This window comes from Magallana gigas, chromosome 3 (assembly GCF_963853765.1).
Source record: "Magallana gigas chromosome 3, xbMagGiga1.1, whole genome shotgun sequence".
In the NCBI taxonomy this organism is placed as follows: domain Eukaryota; kingdom Metazoa; phylum Mollusca; class Bivalvia; order Ostreida; family Ostreidae; genus Magallana; species Magallana gigas.
The window spans coordinates 59,032,541-59,050,936 of NC_088855.1; the positions used below are offsets into that span (position 1 = coordinate 59,032,541).

Here is an 18,396-nt window from a genome sequence, read left to right on the forward strand (position 1 = left end):
AATAAAAAAAAAGAAGAGAGAATAAAAAAATGAAATAATAAAAGAAGCTAAATGTTTAACTTAAGATTATGTTTTTCAAAAGAGGATGGCTAAAAATTACTATCCAATATATTTGGAATACATGGACAATCTTTTTTGCAATGTCTGGATCAATGTTAACACTTTGTTGACACTTTCTTAGGAAAATACTTTTTAACACGTATCTATGAAAATAATTGACGGAATAAAAGTTTTAGGTGCATGCTTTGTTCCATAAAAATGCATTCCAATACTTAGCATATCGGGTTTTTTTTATTATCAAGTACTCTATTAGCTAAACGATTCTTTGTTAATTTTTTTTTATCTGATAGTTTTCATTATAAGCTCAGTTTTACAACTTTGCAGATATGAGCTGAGTGATTCTTTGATGTTCTTTGTTTCCTTATGGTTTGTTTATTGTTAGCTACATTTAACGATTGATATTGGTATTTTTTAAATCGTTAGCTATGAACTCTAGTATTTATTGTAATAATCTAAAGTTTATTTTTGCCATTATTTGCTGATTGTTTGTCAATGAATACGTATCAAAGTTTGTCAAATTTCTATTAAGTTTTTTATTTCTTTTATTGATCTAAAACACATTACATGTAAATTTTTGCTATCTATAGACAAAAATAGAGTAGTTTCTTTTAAGTTAAGGTGATTTGAATGGCTTAAAGGTAGCTTTTTCTATCATTATTGTTGTCCATTCTGTATTTCATTATAAAGCAACGATGTTGTTATTTTGTTAGGTGAATATCAATGTATTATAAAGGTCGAGGTAAAATAACAGTTTCGTTAATAATTTTTGTTCTGATTATGTGATATCGGTGTTCTCAGTTAGGGTGTTTGAGACTCATGAAAGATAGTTTATCACTTAACAATGTAACCTTTGTTATTTTTATTTGTGTTCATTTGATTTACATTATTCCACAAATATTCTTTATAAACTCTGCTAATTTTGAAAACTTGTCAATTTACTTTTTTTTCAATCAAAGAAAATATGTTTGTATTTAGTTTAAATGTTGAATGAACCCTTTATTTTTTTTTTTATTAAGCCAACATTTTTCCATTTATGTTAGGAAATTGATCTTTATACAAATAAATGGTACAATAGACTAAATTTGATTATATCTCCCTGTATGATAAAGTTTAAGCAACAAAACACCATAAACAATAACATAACCAGTAGAGACATCGCCGACATAGTTATCTCATACAGACAACCAGTCTGTACCCAGGGTCCAATGCACATTATTTTGGATCTAACATATTCACTCTTCCAGTAAATGTTATACCAAACCTCTATCTTTACTCCTTACTAATATTCTTACAGTAGTGAAGGAAATACTTTGCAATAATATACTCAAGAAGTGGTGTGAATCAGATGTGGATGCTAAACAACTCTAAATAATTATAAGAAACTTCGAGGTCATAAAATCTTACCAAAATCAATAGCATCGAAACGTACGAATTTTCAACGCTTTTTACAACCATTCCCCATGACAAATGTAAATCTAGGCTTTTTAAAATCATTCACAGTTGTTTCTTCAATAAAAATGGAAGTCGTGAAAATCCTTACCTTGTCATTGGAAATCTAAAAAATCCTTGTTTAAAAACCTTTCTGATTGCACACACAAGTATTCTGAAGTTGACATTGAAAGATGCTTGAGTTTCTGATAGACAACATCTGTACAGTTTTGTAAATCAAGTCTTCCAACAACCTGTTGGAATTCCCATGGGTACCAATTGTATCCCATTGTAAGCAGGTCTATTTTTCTATTCTTATAAAGCAAAATTTATTAAAAAACGTGTACCTGAAAATAATAAATTACTCACTGTGGCCTTTAACTCAAACTGTAGGTATATCGACGACGTATTATCAATTAATAATCGTTATTTTCATACTTATGTTGACTTGATATATCCCAGTGAACTTGAAATAAAAGATATCACAGAGTATGCGTCATCTGTTTCATATCTGGATATTTTACTGGAAATTGACATTGATGGTAACTTAACAACAAAACTTTATGATAACCGCGATTACTTCAATTTTTCTGTAGTCAACTTTCCTTAATTAAGTAGCAAAATATCTTCACCACCTGCATATGGTGTTTTTTGTCTCTCAGTTAATTCCATACACAAAGGCTTGCTGATCGTATGAACAGTTTTTAAGGCGAGGCAGACTACTGACAAACAAATTGATAAATCAGGACTATCAACAATCTCGTTTAAAGTCATCTTTTCGTAAGTTTTACGGTCAATTCAACGACCTTGTCAGCAAATACACTTTTCTAGTGGGTCGCATGCTGTCAGAAGTTTTCATACTACTTGTTAGACCATAATTAATCGCCTAATTGTCTACGCACTTTTCCGGGGTTTTTCCTGATTATGACAAAGAGCACACAGCGGGTGTGACTGGTCAGCAGAGGATGCTCACTGATCCTATTTCTATCATTTTAGAGGTCCGTGTTGCTCTGCTTTAAATTTGTATTTCGTTTTATGGATTTTTCAGATGGTTGACAATTTGTTATTGTCATTTTTTCACCCACTTGATTGGCAGTAGCTTGCCTCGCATTAAGCATGTTCATACGTAGAACATGCCCTATTATTTCATTTTCTTATATTATTGTCAAGAACAAAACAATATACCGATAGGAAAGTAATTGGGACAAGCAGATTATTGACCAGAAACGTTTGTAATATATATAAATGGCTGTATTTTAAAGAATGGAGAAACACTGTTATATATTTTATATTTCAGAAAACTCAAAAAGTGTATAAGACGAGCATGTGTTATCAATTTACAAAAGGGAAGTCAAACAATCCTTAAATATTAATATCAGAATGATACTACACTAGTACCGATAACACAAATCATTGAAAATACACGTAGAATATGCGGACGGGTCTTAGCTTTCTCCTTCTTTGGAGCATCCGATTTATTGGTAAGTTTTATCATATTATCATATTCATTGCAAAAGTTATATTTTTTTATCTCCAAACTCTTGTATTTCCTATTCTCTGCTTCATTTATCACCATTTCATTCAAAATGTGTGTGATAGTTATCAAACTTTACTGAGGATTTACCTTATGAATATCTTGATTACTGCATTATTACCAAATGATTGTGTTTAAGAGCTGATACGTTATTATCTGTGCTCAGTTTGCTATATGTCACAGTGATTGAAATTAAGTCTTATAGCAGGTATAATTAATGATTACAAACAATAAATACTGACATTTTAGTGAATTCATATCTGGTCTATTGAATAATTTTTTTAATTACAGAATGATCGGGATGTTGATACCGATACGTTATATTCTTAAAACCAAAATAAACATTTAAGTGTTTTGGGATTTTTAAAATTCAAAACAATACAATTGTTCATATACTGTAAATTTCTAACCAAACGCGAGAAATTAATATCCACGAGAAACACCCCTCGTAGATTTTAGATTTTAATTAAGGAAACAAGTCAGCGCCCTTGATCATTAACTTTTTAAAGTGCGTTGATATTATCGATGTTATCCCACTTTGAAAATGTTTTTTGAAATACTTGATACTTTTTTAGTAGAATAGATATGTTTTGACATTGTTTAGCTAAATGAAACTTCAGAGAACCGTTATGGTAGAGATTCGGAACTAATTTGATAAATAATTTCTTGATTAAAGGTTTCATTGTAAGCTCACGCAGTTTAAAATTTTTCCAATAAGATTTGTATTATCCAAAGATATGAAATCACCACTATCTTTTCATCCACTATAACTACTTTGATTAATTTTTTTAATAAATAATTTTTTATTCATGCATTTTTCCAATTTCGATCGATAGGAACTTGTCTCTTAGGATTTAGAACAAAATTTCCTTTGCAGTAAATTATGGATCGAAATTTCATTTGTATCGGGATATGTATAAATTAATTTCATATTCCTGTTAGCAGAAAGTTTAACTCAACCAGAAAGGTTTACCAAGCTATTGTTTGTCGTAACAGGATGTACCCGTAATTTCAACTTATCACTAAATGCCACTGCCATCAAAAATGTAAGCTATGTAATAAGCTGTAGCACTGCAGTATAAATATAGTTAAATTGTCTCTCTATTTTGTCTCTTCTCAATTTTGTTTTGAACTGTGATTTTTTTTTGGGGGGGGGGGGTTATTTACCCTTTTTTCCTCTTTCAAGTTTCCCTGCACTTATACATATGTGAACAATGCCCCAATTCTTTCCCTCGCTCTCTCCCCTTTATTTACTCTCTCTCCCCTTTATTTACTCTCTCTCTCTCTCTCTCTCGCTCTCTCTTTCTCTCTCTCTCTCTCTCTCTCTCTCTCTCTCTCTCCCAAAATTTACTTTCACTACTTAAGAACTGTATAATATAGAAACATCAAAAAGTTAGAAGCTTTCCAAGATGATCTTATAAACATATGTACAAAATATGTCATGTATGTACATATATGTGTTATGAAAGTGAAATATTTATTTTAAAACAAAACTTCCAATGTGGTAATTGTAAATTCTACAAACTCAATTATAGAAAACTGATCAAATATTACTCAAATGCTTTTTAAACTACAGAAATTTCGACCAAAAAATTTCATAACTTGATATCATATAATTGCACACATGAGAAAAGGGTGAAAAGGGTGGCAATTTTTGGCCCATTTTGAAAGTTTTACAGAATTGAATAAAACATATCACACAAATGTCAAACCTGAAATTTTATGACTTAAAACCAATTTTAGGTTGATTTTCTCTGTATTTTAAACTATTTAAACAAAAAAAAAATGTGGTTTCGTGTTATGCACATGCAACGTCAAAACAGTTTTAATGTAAAAATGACTGTGACTTTGAACCGTAATAGATGTAAAATACGGTACTCTGTAATTTTATTTAATCATGGACTTCTTTGTAGGTCAGTATGTGGTTATATGGACCCTATCAAGGGATTTTGAATGAAGACAGAACGTGATATAGACTGAGCTCGCGAGGTCAATATCAACTTTCTGTGTCTTTGCTCAATGTTACTTAGCAAAAGTCCATATAGCTACATGTTGATTGTACGATGATGTCCATGATAGTAATATTATATGTAATTACCAAATTAGATAATTAAAATAACTTAGTCTAGTATATGTAGTACATTAGCTAAACTCAGACAACCAGATTTCCTAAGATCTTTGCGTAATTGTCAAAGGCAGATGATCAAGGTCAGTTGACGATAAAGACTCATTGTCAAGGGATTTTTCTTTGGATAACACTGGATTTTCTTAAAACCAAAAAATAACAAAAATAGTTGTTTTAGTAATTACGCACCTTTGTGTCTTAGTAGTATGTACAGTACAGTACAGTCGCAACTGGATCCAGTTTGTCTTGGTTGATTTAAAATGTTGTTTATTATCCATCTCATTTCAAAAATCTACCAGACCTTGAAATTTAATCGAAAATAAATCTCAAATGATGTAGGATGAGGATTTCACGAAAGAAATTTAATGAAATATTCATTTCATAATGTAACATTGCGCGTTCATCAATCAAAACCAATTTCAAAGTATGTTTCTTCATAAAATAATAATTTTATTATGCATCGGTGTGGTATTGCTCTCTCTCTCTCTCTCTCTCTCTCTCTCTCTCTCTCAATATATATATCAATATATCTATATATCACTTGTACAATGAGAATGTTGTCAATTTATCCAGACACCCCTCTCATCATTGATTAACATGATCATTAAAAAATTCACCACTGTTATCCAAGGAAGGTATATATTAATTAATATTTAGACAATATAGAAACAATAATTAAAATTTTTAAAAATCTAATTATTCTTAGCTTTTTGTTGTAGAAAACATTTAGGGAAGTTTTTGTCCTGTACTTACTCATTACAATGTACATTTATCAGTACTAGATGCGTAACATTTTTGATCAATTATCTTTACTCCTTTTATCGAATATGTAATCCATTTGTGAAAAAAAAGAATTCATCGTTTAGGTTCAAATGCAAAATTGATTCCCTCCACACCAAGTTATGTGAGTGAATGGAAACCGATGTCCGCCAACTCAGCCATCTCTAGACTTGTCCTTCAACACGACCTTCGGGAGGATCCTGCATATGTCAAGGTGGATGCGCGGACGAACACTGGGTTTATATTTCCTGCGTTTGGATCCGCCCAGCAGGATGAAGACGCTTATGTGATGTATGGTGGTGTGGTGTTCTTCTATAACAGGACGCACATTGATATATTCGTTTCTCATTTGGGTAACAGCAATAAATCAAGAAAGAACTGGGCACGATGTATACAGGTTAATCTTTTAAATTACCGTTTGTATGTTGATAGGTATTAAACACACATTAGCCACGTAGAGACCATGTTTATCTCATACACAGTCAGTATGAAATATATCTCCCCTTGAGCATTATGACGCCATTCAAAGTGTATTATGACGTCAGCTCTCGTATTGAAAGTGAAACTTGTAACTTTGTTACAAAATGCTTGATATTCATTGTTTGATTGTCATTTACACTAAGGCAGTCAGTAAGATGTAATCGTTACATAGTCATGAAGGGATCGGGTACGGGATGATACCTGGTTAGTAAATTTCATACCTGGCGAGGCGAAAACCTTATAGATCAGATACAGCAATATGCTTGAGAATGATTTAAGTATTTCAATTTTAGACGGGGTCACTACTGAAAGAGAGTGCAGATAGTTATCAATTATTTTAGTTAATACCGTCAAAAAAGACACGCGTTTTAAATAACCCTTATTCCTCTATTTATAATCTAAATTCGTTAAGGAAACAAAATATCTTTGATATGGGATTAGATATTCTTTCCGAGTATATTATCATTCTCTCACCAGGTCCTAGAGGTCGTTCTTCGCAAGCTGCGCAAAGCTTGACTTTTGTGGAGAGAATGGTTCATTAGGTGCAGCGATTTATTGAATGAGTTCCGTAACTGTGTTTGCATAAATATGGAAAGGTATACGTTTTTGTGAATTAAGTTAAAATCAGTTTCAAAAATACGTAAATTTGTGGACAATGATTAGTACGAATTGTGTAGAAATAGCACATCAATAAACATTAGAGGGGCATGGTCACGATTTTTGTTAAATTCTTTTTTTTTTTCTATTATTTAAAATGCTTTTAAAATGCCTTTCCAATGACCAAATGAAATTTGAGAGTCATTATCACAATTTAAAGCACGATACAGGATTCACAATTTTTGTCTTGTAAACAAGGCTCGTGCCATGTTTTTGTTTACATCAGTTCAATTTACCGGCTAAAGTTCTTTTCAAAGCTGATTTTTCTACTCTTTATTCGTTTTGTGCATAAATTAACAGTTACTACATTCATTTTAGGTCTAAAACTTGAGTTTTGACTTCAAAGTTCAAATGTAAACAAAGACTTTGTTAACATAGCAAAGATTTGTAAGCTCTGTAACTTGCTTATAACTCAACGAATGACACTCAAATTTTAGTTGCCTATTAAAAATGTCTTACTGAAGCATTGTAAACATCAAAATCGGAAAAATAATTTTTGACCAAAATTGTGACCATGCCCCTTTAAATCTAAACAAAGCATTTCATGAAAATATTGTTATTCAACGATTATTGATGAAACCACAGTAAATAGTGGACAATCTCATTAATAATTATAGGTGTTGAATGCTGAAACGTATCTCAAACTTTTGCATTTCTCTAGTCACAAAAGAGTTCAAAAGTTGTAATTTTTGATTAAACATTCTAACACCTAAATGCTCCAAAATCAAGCGCGAGAACACAGCTTTCTTTAAAACATAATTACTTCAATTTTCAAATAAAAATTCAGACATTCTGTCCTTACCTCCTCGTTCATTCACCCTTAAGTGAATTAATCTTAATTTCAATTTCGCAAAAGTACTGTTTAACCATATGAATAAAGATTATACATTTTGGGTGGTCATTGCATCAATCCTTATGCAATAATATAGCTTAAAGAACAAAGTTATATGCTAATGTTTATGTTATCCGGCTAGGTTGGAATATATATTTAATTGTTTTACATGCAATGAGACATACGTTATACTTTACTTTTGTACTTCATAACAGAACCAATAAAAATTTATATTTTATATCATTCCTTCATCAATGTCATAATGTTTATTACCAGAAACTCAGCTGATCTCTTTCTAATTGGTGAATATATAACATCAATATATACTTATAAAATACCCCTGAATATGGTTGAACATTTTAAATTCACATTGTTGTAGCAAATAGAAGTTACTGTAGTACTTATTGCAAATAAGAAAATTATAAATTTTTATCCTAGTTTTAAAACCTGATTTTGTATTCTCTTTTTTTACTGATGTCTGTAGACATGCACCTCTTTGAAAAAATGTTTGAAATACGCGTCAATTCATTTCTTCCAAAACACGCATTAAAATTGCGCTTAATACACTAAAGTTGCGTTAATTTTTTTTTTTTTTTTGGAGGGGGGCACCATGAATAATTAAAATGGCAGCAGCAACTACCCTTGTTAGTGTTTCTGTATATATACAAATATAACTTTGTACAATACTTCGGCAGATGGAGAGTAACATGCAGTCAGTGCTCGCACCTCCGACTCTCAACCACATGGAAAATTATATAACTTATATAAGTTTGCAGACTTTTCATAAAACTTATGAATCGGATATCAACTTGTGTTTTTTCGTTGATCACAATTAAATTAAATAAATATAATTATTTGAATAAATGTAATCGCTTTGATCTTCCGACTAACTTTTTTCAGTTTTCCTTTGGGCCCCTTTTTTGAATAAAATACTGTTGTGTCAAATTTCTAAAATTAAACAGGGCTGTCCTAGCTGACATTCAGTAAAGATTTCAGCCGGAAAATCAGACTGAAAGCCGAATTTTAACATAAATTGAAACATTCAACCGCAGCTCAAAATTATTTTGAAGACAATTTGGACAACAATTACAAATTCAAAATTTCAACACCCTGCCTTTCAGTACCTACACTGATTTGATCTTATAGCTACCTTTCTGTTTGTTATTTAAAAACAGGTATTTAACGCTCAAAGTATTTGATGTTGTTCTTATGATAAAGGAGCAGAGAGTAAGTGGATTGGTCCTCAAAACATTGTTCGCGTGTACGAGTCCATTACTGTTTAGGCTAAAGCTTGGAGATCACGTGACCTGCCTCCACCTACCTGGAAGAGTCAAACTATAGATGTTAAGGAAGGTTAGTTCGGACAGCGTGGTTGCTACCTAGAGTCATATTCTTTTATTGTTATGCTTCTTATGTCAAACATAAGTTAATTCAGTTACACTTTCTGCCGGTTTCTCCAAGATTACAATTACAGGTAAAAATGTCGACAGCTTTGTTTCAAAATAAATGTCAACACTTACAACAAATATAATACTATCGAACTGATTAAGACCTATTAATTTGATGCACCACTAAAAAGTCACAACATATCTCAAGTCTAACTCACCTGTATACTAAAATGTTTGCAAACGTATCGTTTTTGTTTTGAGGTCGCGATGAAAATTTCATTTTATATGTAAGAGAGTCAAGCTATTTTTTGTGAAGATATCGACGATTATAAGAGAGTCTTCATAATAAAGAAATGAAATGTCTATACTTGTATAAAATAGTTTCTGATATTGTTGTCAAAATACTTTTATTCAATTTGCTTCATAGAATGAAAAGGATTAAACGTTTAGATATATCAAAACACAAATGCCTAGTAAATATTACAGCTATAATTTTATTTTTTTCTAACAGGTGGCTGTTTGAATGCATCACTTAACCATACACTTAACAAATATCCTGAGCTAATTCTTGTACAGATTCGAAACAATGGGCGTATTTTTCATGGACAAGGTAATATGTCATATTAATAATTTTATAAACAATAATTGTTGTAGTTTGATTGCGGTATCGATGACGCTTAATGTGTATACTCCAAACATTTTTTTCTGGGTTCATACTACGATTACCAAACCACATGTATTTCAAAATATTCTGTTTAGAATAGTAAAATAATGACCTTGTAATGTATAATCAAAAGTTGCTGTTTTGATAATGATTAAAACATAAAAATTGCCATTTGGTCAGCATGGATTGGTCTTTTTGTTTATAATGATAAATATAGAAGTTTATAATGCTATGCCAACATTTGGAAGTAAAACATCAAGTTATGAGCAAGATACAGTGTTCATAATTCTTTGTTTTGTAAACAAAGCTCGAATATTGTCATTTTTACATATGTATAGTATTGGTGTAAGTTTCAAATAAATGTATCTTTCTTTTGTTGATAATAGTATTTAAGAAGATACTGAATTAGTTTAGATTGTCTTTTATGTGTCATTTTGTCTAAAAAATGGTAATTCTCTACATTACATTTTTTGTAAACAACTATAGAACTCGAGCTTTCTTTACATAACAATCGATTTTTACCTCTGTATCTCGCTTGTAACTTGACTTTAACATTAAATATTTTGGTCAATCATTTAAAATGCACCAGTTATCCATATTATACATAAAAAATAAAAAGATGATTTTTTTAATCTCAAATCGTGTCCAAGTCCCTTTAACAAAAGGAAAGTAGAAATGTTTCGGCTTTTTTAACATCCGGTTGTATCAAATGATTAGCGGGTTCAAACATTACGTAATAAGAAATTCATCGTACCATATGCGTCCAAAAAAGTAAAAATCATGTTATCGGCTAAGTGGATAAATACATAAATATCAAATAGGGTCATAAAACGTAGCCTATGTTGTGACTTTGTTTCAAATTTAAAAGGGTTAAATGCTGAGAACGCAGTGTGTACTAAATGTTTAGATGTTACAGTACTTTTGTGTAAATTTGATATGATAGATTTTTTTTCGTTCAATATTTTAGGATTATCATTGATAGCTATTGCCGACGGATGGGGAGAAAAGACAAACATTTTACATATCAAGGATGGATCAATCACAGTTACTGCTTGGGATTTGACAGGATTCAAGGAAAATGAAATTGTAATAAAAAAGCGTTTGCAAGAAGTTGAAACCGCAAAGAACTTGCTCACTGAAAACTTAGCTACAGGCAATTTTATCAATGTTCAGGTGTTATATTTGAATTGCACATATTAACTTAATATGAACAATAGAAGTAATGTAGGCCAGTTTAGACTAAACACCGACAAACAAAAGTTTCAACTTGAGGCTAAGTAATTGAAGATTGTCACATGCAAATTTTAAAATACTTGATCAATTACTGTATTAAAAGAAAATTATCGCTTATTTGAGATTCATTCATTTTGATTTTGACAGTGATTTTACCTTTATTCTCTTTTCTGATTTTTTTTTTATCAAAATATTCTGGCTCAAGACAATCACTATATAATTACTAAATACGAGAACTTTGATGTAATTACTTGTCTTAAACATCAAGTTGTTTATTATGTGAATTAATAGGTCTAATATTTAAATAAAACATTATATTTCATCTAAGAAGAGAGATTAAAGTTAAGTGAATTTCTACCTCATTTCAATCACAAAGATCTACATAATACGATACAAATAAAGAGGAAAAAGTCATCTACTGGTGATAGATATGACATGTATATATTTAATTTACTATTGCAGCATTTCGCTTCAAACTAAAACAAACTGCTACGGACTGAGATTGTTTGTCTCGCATTTTTCCTTCACTTTGTCAGAACTTAATTGTCGATTTACCGGAAATCCCGCCACTTCCTTCATGTTCATGTTGATTTGCTACTATAACGTTACCAATGAAGTCTTCATGACGTGACGAGACATACATTGTTATTTCATTCCTTTTTTATGCCAACAAATATATTGGCGTTCTGTGATAAAATCCCTTTGAAATTACTTATCCCTTCAATGCATGGATTGCTCCATCGCGGGGATATAAAAATAGATACAAAACCTAATTTGTAATGTCAAATTACGAAGTTTCGAGCCTCTAAATTATAAAGGTTAATTTGATTAATATATTGGTTTCCTGAAATATTGCGACTAAATGTGACAACTATTGCAAAGTATGGATTAGTCTATCAGCACCAAATCATCGGACTCTGGCGCAGACTATCGGGCTTTAGCACGACCATCGTATTTTGCGTGACCATTGGACTTAAAAATAAATTTGGAGTCCTACATAAATACATGTACTATTTATAGTTTGCACGTGCAATTTTTATCTTGTATCATCATATTTTAAAGCTTCACGTGCTTGATGGTGCAAACAAGAATTTCCGGTTTGATGGCGTCGGGTCTGTGATAAATGAAGCTGAACCATACGGGGGACTCGTGTACGGTTACCACGACTCTGTGGTAGCTATCTGGGTACCCCACAAAAGAGAAAGTGAAGAATCAGCAGCTGTTTTCATGTTAAGAAAGATTTGGGGATGGAACTTCAAGGAGCAAATGACTAATGACGTGGACATAGTCTTAACAGTCATGGATGTGCTGGGTATGATATAGATAAAGATAAATCAAAGTTTCTTATTGTTAATTTTCCATCGATACGCTAGCTTAAGGTTAACAAGAATGGACGTTATGGACTTATTTTAAAATGGTAAATAAGTGATGTATTCGTTTGTTGATTTATTTTGACATGCTTAATGTAATTGACCATAACACACTTGAGTCGTGTAACGTGTTGAATTAAGGGTAAACATTATATCAAGCGGAGTTGATGATAAATTGTGTTTCTATAGAATAACCATTTTCATACCCTTCAAATAACTTGATCAATGGATTCTTGAAATTGCATAGCTATAAAGTCAGCTGCAATATATTGAAAATGCAGACAAATGCAGAACCTTTTTGTGTCCATGAATTCCTTAGCAAGATTAGCTGTCCATTTTATTTCCAAAAAATAAATACATATTGTTTTTATCTTTAGTGCCAATCTGTTTACTTGAGGTAAATACGTCGACAACACACATAGATTCTTCATTCCAATATGAAAGTTACAACAATTCTTTCCTAGAATTTGCTTATGGTGATGAAATCACATTGACGTGTAAACGTGGTTATAAAGTATTGGATCCAACTGTGAAAATGATGTGTAATCCTGAGCATAACGGTACATGGAGTAGAACATTTACTTCCATATGCAGAGGTACATGTATATACTGGTATTCATTACATAATCTAGCCAAATATGACCGCAAACTTTCTGATTTTTATAGCCTCAGTTGTTTATTCTTTTTTAATAGTTCATTGTTCTCAGAAATTGTTTGTCCGGATCCTTTTATAATGAACACAGACATGTTGCATTACGATACCTCTTATGGAGGACTTGTATTATACACATGCACTGCTGGATACAGATACATAAGTGGCGATCTCCGACGGACATGTGTCGGAAATGGTAGTTGGAATGGAACATAACCTCTGTGTGAAAGTGTGTAACTCTTCTAAATTACAAAGATGTAATCACTACTAAAAACAATTACATCATTTATACTTGTTTCTAAATCACATTGAATGTATTCGACGTGTGTTTATCTTTTTAGAATGTAAGTGTCCTTGTTCAGCTATTGGCTCGGCACTGATTAAATCTAACGACACAGAGAAAGTAAATCAACGAATCAAATAATTGCGGTCCATGCTGTCTATACAGAAAAACATGACTGCTAAAGCTAGGCTTCTAAAGATATGTGCATCTGATCCGCGACCATCCGCCAAGGGAATAGGAGTCGTGTTGGGAATAGGAGTTTTAGTTGTTATCATTTCAAGCATTGTTCTCCTGGATCTACCCAATCTTATAAATGCAGTCAAATCAAAGAAGCAGTGAAAAGAATTCGTAGAGTTCATTTGTTGAATTTGAAACATTATAACTGCGTGACAAAGATATGGAACAAACTTAGGATAAACCATACTTAAATGAATGGAATCCAAATTTGTTTAAATGAAAGTCACGCTCTCTTAAGAGTGAAAACATTTTGAATAATAATAAAAGCGTAGTTATTTTTCAAAACTCTTTTCCTTCAAAATTATTTGGCCAGAATAGCTAAATCATGTAGAAGCATCCTTAGCTAGTGTGGATTCAAACGATTTTCCCCAGGGGTTTGGTATATCCACAAAAGAGGGTAATATGTAGAGAAAAATCTTTCAAAAATCTTCTCAAATCATTTTGCTAGAAAAGCCGAAACTTATGTGAAGGAATCCGCTGGCAGTGTAGATTCAAGTTTGTTCAAATCCCCAGTGGTACAATGGAGGCAACAACAGGAGGTCGAATTTCAGGAGACAATTTTTTGCAGATTATTGGTTTTTTGCTTATTTTATTTGATTAAGAAAGATTTTTTTTTCTACATATGTCTTAGTAGAGATTCTTAATTCCTTGCTGAGGGTTACTCTCGAATTCTACGAAAATTGTAAAGATTCCACAGTATAAAGATAAATTTCAGATCGTCATCCTTTGGGGTAGGTTGTGACCACAACTAGGCAGGGAAGGGGGTCATATATTTACACAGGAAGATATTAAGAAAATCTTTAAAAATCTCTTAAAAACGTTACGCCCAGAAAACTGAAACCTGTTTGAAAGCATCCTAGTTAAGATTCAAGTTTGTTAAAATCATCGATGCCGGGGTAAGAAGGGGCCAAAATGAGAGTCGAAAAATTTCATTGACCGGAAAAGTTGTAACTTTCCTGAAAGCACCTACAGGAAGTGTAGATTCAAGTTTGTTTAAATAATCATCCCGGAGATAGGGTAGGTGGACAACAGTTATCAATTTTTTACAAAGGAATATGTAAAAAAAAAAACCAGTTTGCTAGAAAGCTAACGCATGAAACGAAGCATCATCAGGTAGTTGACACTTTCATAAGAAAATACTTTTTAACGCGTATTAATGAAAATAATTGACGGAATAAGAATATTTAGGTGCATGCTTTGTTCCATATAAACGCATTCCATTACTTAGCATACCGGGTTTTTTTATTATCAAGTACGCTTTTATCTGTTTGATTCTTTGTTAAATGTTTATTCATCGTATAGTTTTCATTATAAGCTCAATTTTACAACTAAATAGTGCAGATATGATTCTTTGTTTTCTTATGGTTTGTTTAGTTTTAGCTACATTTAACGATTGATATTGGTATTTTTATACCCGCACTTTCTAAAGAAAGTTCGGGTATATTGTTGTTACTCTGTTCCGTCCGTCCGTCCGTCTGTCACGTTTTACTTTCTCAAACTGCTCTTACATCTTATAAACCAGCAATCTGAACTCTTAGAGTTTGATTTGGGGTGTCATGTTTTTTTCTAAAAGGTTTCAAATATTAATGGGTAGTCCTGGGGGTCAAATAATTGGTAAAAAATGACGTTTTTTCACAAAAAACCTTCTTCCTCGAACTCCTCCTACATTTTCAACAGTAGACAAATCATCTCTTGGAATATGTTTTAGGGTATCCTATAGATGCGCAATAAGGTTTCGGAATTTTCGATTTTGTCCTGGGGGTCAATTAATTGCTAAAAAATGAGGTTTTTTAAAAAAAAAAACTGGTTTCAAAAACGTCATTTTCTTTTTGCAGTAGCCAAATGATCTTCTAGAATATGATTGGGGGTGTCATATTGAAGTGTGATCAGGTTCCAGAATTATTTTTTTTATTCAGGGGATCAGTGGGCAACAAAAAATGACGTTTTTTTGCAAAAAAAAGTATGGTTCCCAGAACTCCTCTTACAACTTTTGTGGTGGCTACGTCATCTCTTGGAATATAATTGGGGCTGTCCTATGGATGTGCAATAAGGTTTTAAAAATCTAAATTTCATCCAGGGAGTCATAGTAGCAGAAAATTGACGTTTATCACTCAAAAAAACCCCCATAGATCCCAGAACTCCTCTTATGATTTAATGGATAGACACATCATATCTTGGGATATGATAGGGACTGTTCTATAGATGTGCAGTAAGGTTTTAAAAATTAAAATTTCATCCAGGGAGTCAAAAAGTAGCAGAAAATTGACGTTTATCACTTCAAAAAAACATAGATCCTAGAATTCCTTTTATGATTTAATGGATAGACACATCATATCTTGGGATATGATAGGAACTTTTCCATATATGTGCATTACAGTTTTGAAATATTAATTTTAACCCTGAGGCCCATTACCTACATACCGTTTGATGCCCTTTAAGGATCAAGAATATATATGGTTGAGGGGTAAGGGTTCTCAACCGTTTTCGAGATATTCGTGCACTTCCTGTTCGAGGGGGGGTCATGACCACCCCCGGGGCCCATGACCTACATACCGTTTGATGCTCCTTGACACTAGAAACAAGAATATATATGGTTAAGGGGTGGGGATCTCAACCGTTTTCGAGATATTCGTGCACTTCCTGTTTGAGGGGGTCAGGACCACCCACAAGGCCGATGACCTACATAACATTTGATGCCCCTAAATGACATCAGAAACATGAATATATATGGTTTAGGGGTCATGATTATAACAGTTTCTGAGATATATGGTAATTTCAAATTCCTGGGGGTGGGGATGACCCCAGGGGTCAGATCTAATAAACCCTATATATTGCCGATAACAGTCAATATATGATTATGAAAACCCTATATTATTATCTTTGTCCGTATTCAAGTTACCATTTAAAATAGAGTCTACGATTCTCCCTACAAGGTTCAATGCTAGACCCCACACCCTTTTGACACCCGTTAGGGTCATGACTTATATGCCATAATGATCTGATGCGCCATGACCTAAGGAGGAATGATATCTTTGGATTAAGGTGGGGATCTCAGTGGTTTTTATGATATTTGATAATTTCAGGAAGCTAGAGCACTTGGGATCACTGACCTACATACCATCTGAAATGCCTTGAACAAAGAAACAATAATATAATATGTACATGATATATGATTCAATTTAAGAACCCAGATATAGATCAATCATCTATGTTTTTTAATACTTCCTATGTATATATACATGTTTTAGTTTGTGTTTTGTTCTATACTATTCATGTTCATGACTGTAGTATGGCTTAGTCTTATTTTAAATAACATTAAAAAATTGTCAAATACTAGTATATGACTTGGAACCCCCCCCCCCCAAACAAACTCAAATATAAACCGCACCCCCCCCCCCCCCAATTGTCGAATGATCTATTAAATCAAAATATAATTTGGGTGTCTTTAAATACTTTTATAAACTGGTAAGAAATGTTATTCTTACAAACAAAATACATTACACCTTGCATAATTGACAAATGATCTATTGAGATATGATCAGAGGTCATATTTCTACCTTGGGATCAATAACTAGTATTCATTGACAAGTTAAAATTAATAACAATAAATGATTCAAATTATAAATGTTTATACTCCGCATTCCACCCCCACCCCCCCCCCCCCCCACCAATCTAACCTGGTTCTTAAGATTCAGTCTCAGACATGTGTGCAGTAGCAAATTTTAAATCATTTCTTGATTGCTTTTTCTCTCCTGATGCACATTAACATTTTGAAATTGCTTAATTCAATTTTTAAGATTTATAAACAAAATGTTATATGCATGTGTATTCGCCTATTTGGGGCAATTGTAAAGTATCCTAAACAAAGCAGTGACTTCATTAGGCTAGGAATTACCCACATGGATCAAACACTGCTGTAACATATGAATAAGATAAAATATTTTATTGGGAATTGATTTAAATCAACTCTCCTATGCACTTACTCGGGCAAAGCGAGTTAAAGACAACACCTTGGGGTCATTAATGTACTTTACACCATTTGATGCATCATAATGACATTAGAAGATATTTTGTATTTTCCTGTTTTGTGGGGTCAGAACAGTCCCATAAGGTCATGACCTACATTGTATTTGATGCATTATAATACATTAAGAAAGAAATACTCCTTCCTTCCTATAATAACTCATATAAAAATGATAATTAAATGTCTAGTACACTTACTTACATGTAATACACAAATTTAATAAGAAATTGTTTATACAGGGTCAAGATGGGGTCAACTTAATAGTGCAAGTCTGACAAATGAAAAAAAATAACTTTTGCAACTAAAATGACAGAAACTTTACAAATGCGATAGGTAAGGTAACGATGATAAGCTTATTTAAATATTAAAAGATGATGATACAGTATGCTGTCAAAGGGAGATCACATTTAGAAAGTGAAAGTAGAACTTATGTATGATGGCATCTCATTATATTGTACGTGCTACTACTACATGTATTATGCTTACCTATATTGGTCAGCATCATAATGATAATCCAATTAAAACACAATAATAAATTCCTTTAGCTGATCTTAACTAAACCTTTTCTGCATATGGAAAACACAGACATGTATGTATACACGCGAACCAATCTAATCCAAGAGCTGGGTAAAACTAGTACCCGCTAATG

The 18,396-nt window shown here is 32.2% G+C and overlaps 1 protein-coding gene across 1 annotated transcript; it reads left to right on the plus strand.

The window, feature by feature from the left end:
- Positions 1 to 10,179: 10,179 nt before the first annotated feature.
- On the plus strand, positions 10,180 to 17,073 carry LOC117692944 (uncharacterized). The gene is made up of 6 exons (XM_066077915.1): positions 10,180 to 10,195; positions 10,916 to 11,121; positions 12,244 to 12,493; positions 12,929 to 13,147; positions 13,245 to 13,432; positions 13,545 to 17,073. Exons 1-5 carry the CDS (start codon positions 10,180 to 10,182, stop codon positions 13,283 to 13,285), a joined length of 732 nt encoding a protein of 243 aa, XP_065933987.1. The 3' UTR covers positions 13,286 to 13,432; positions 13,545 to 17,073.
- The last annotated feature ends 1,323 nt before the right edge of the window (positions 17,074 to 18,396 follow it).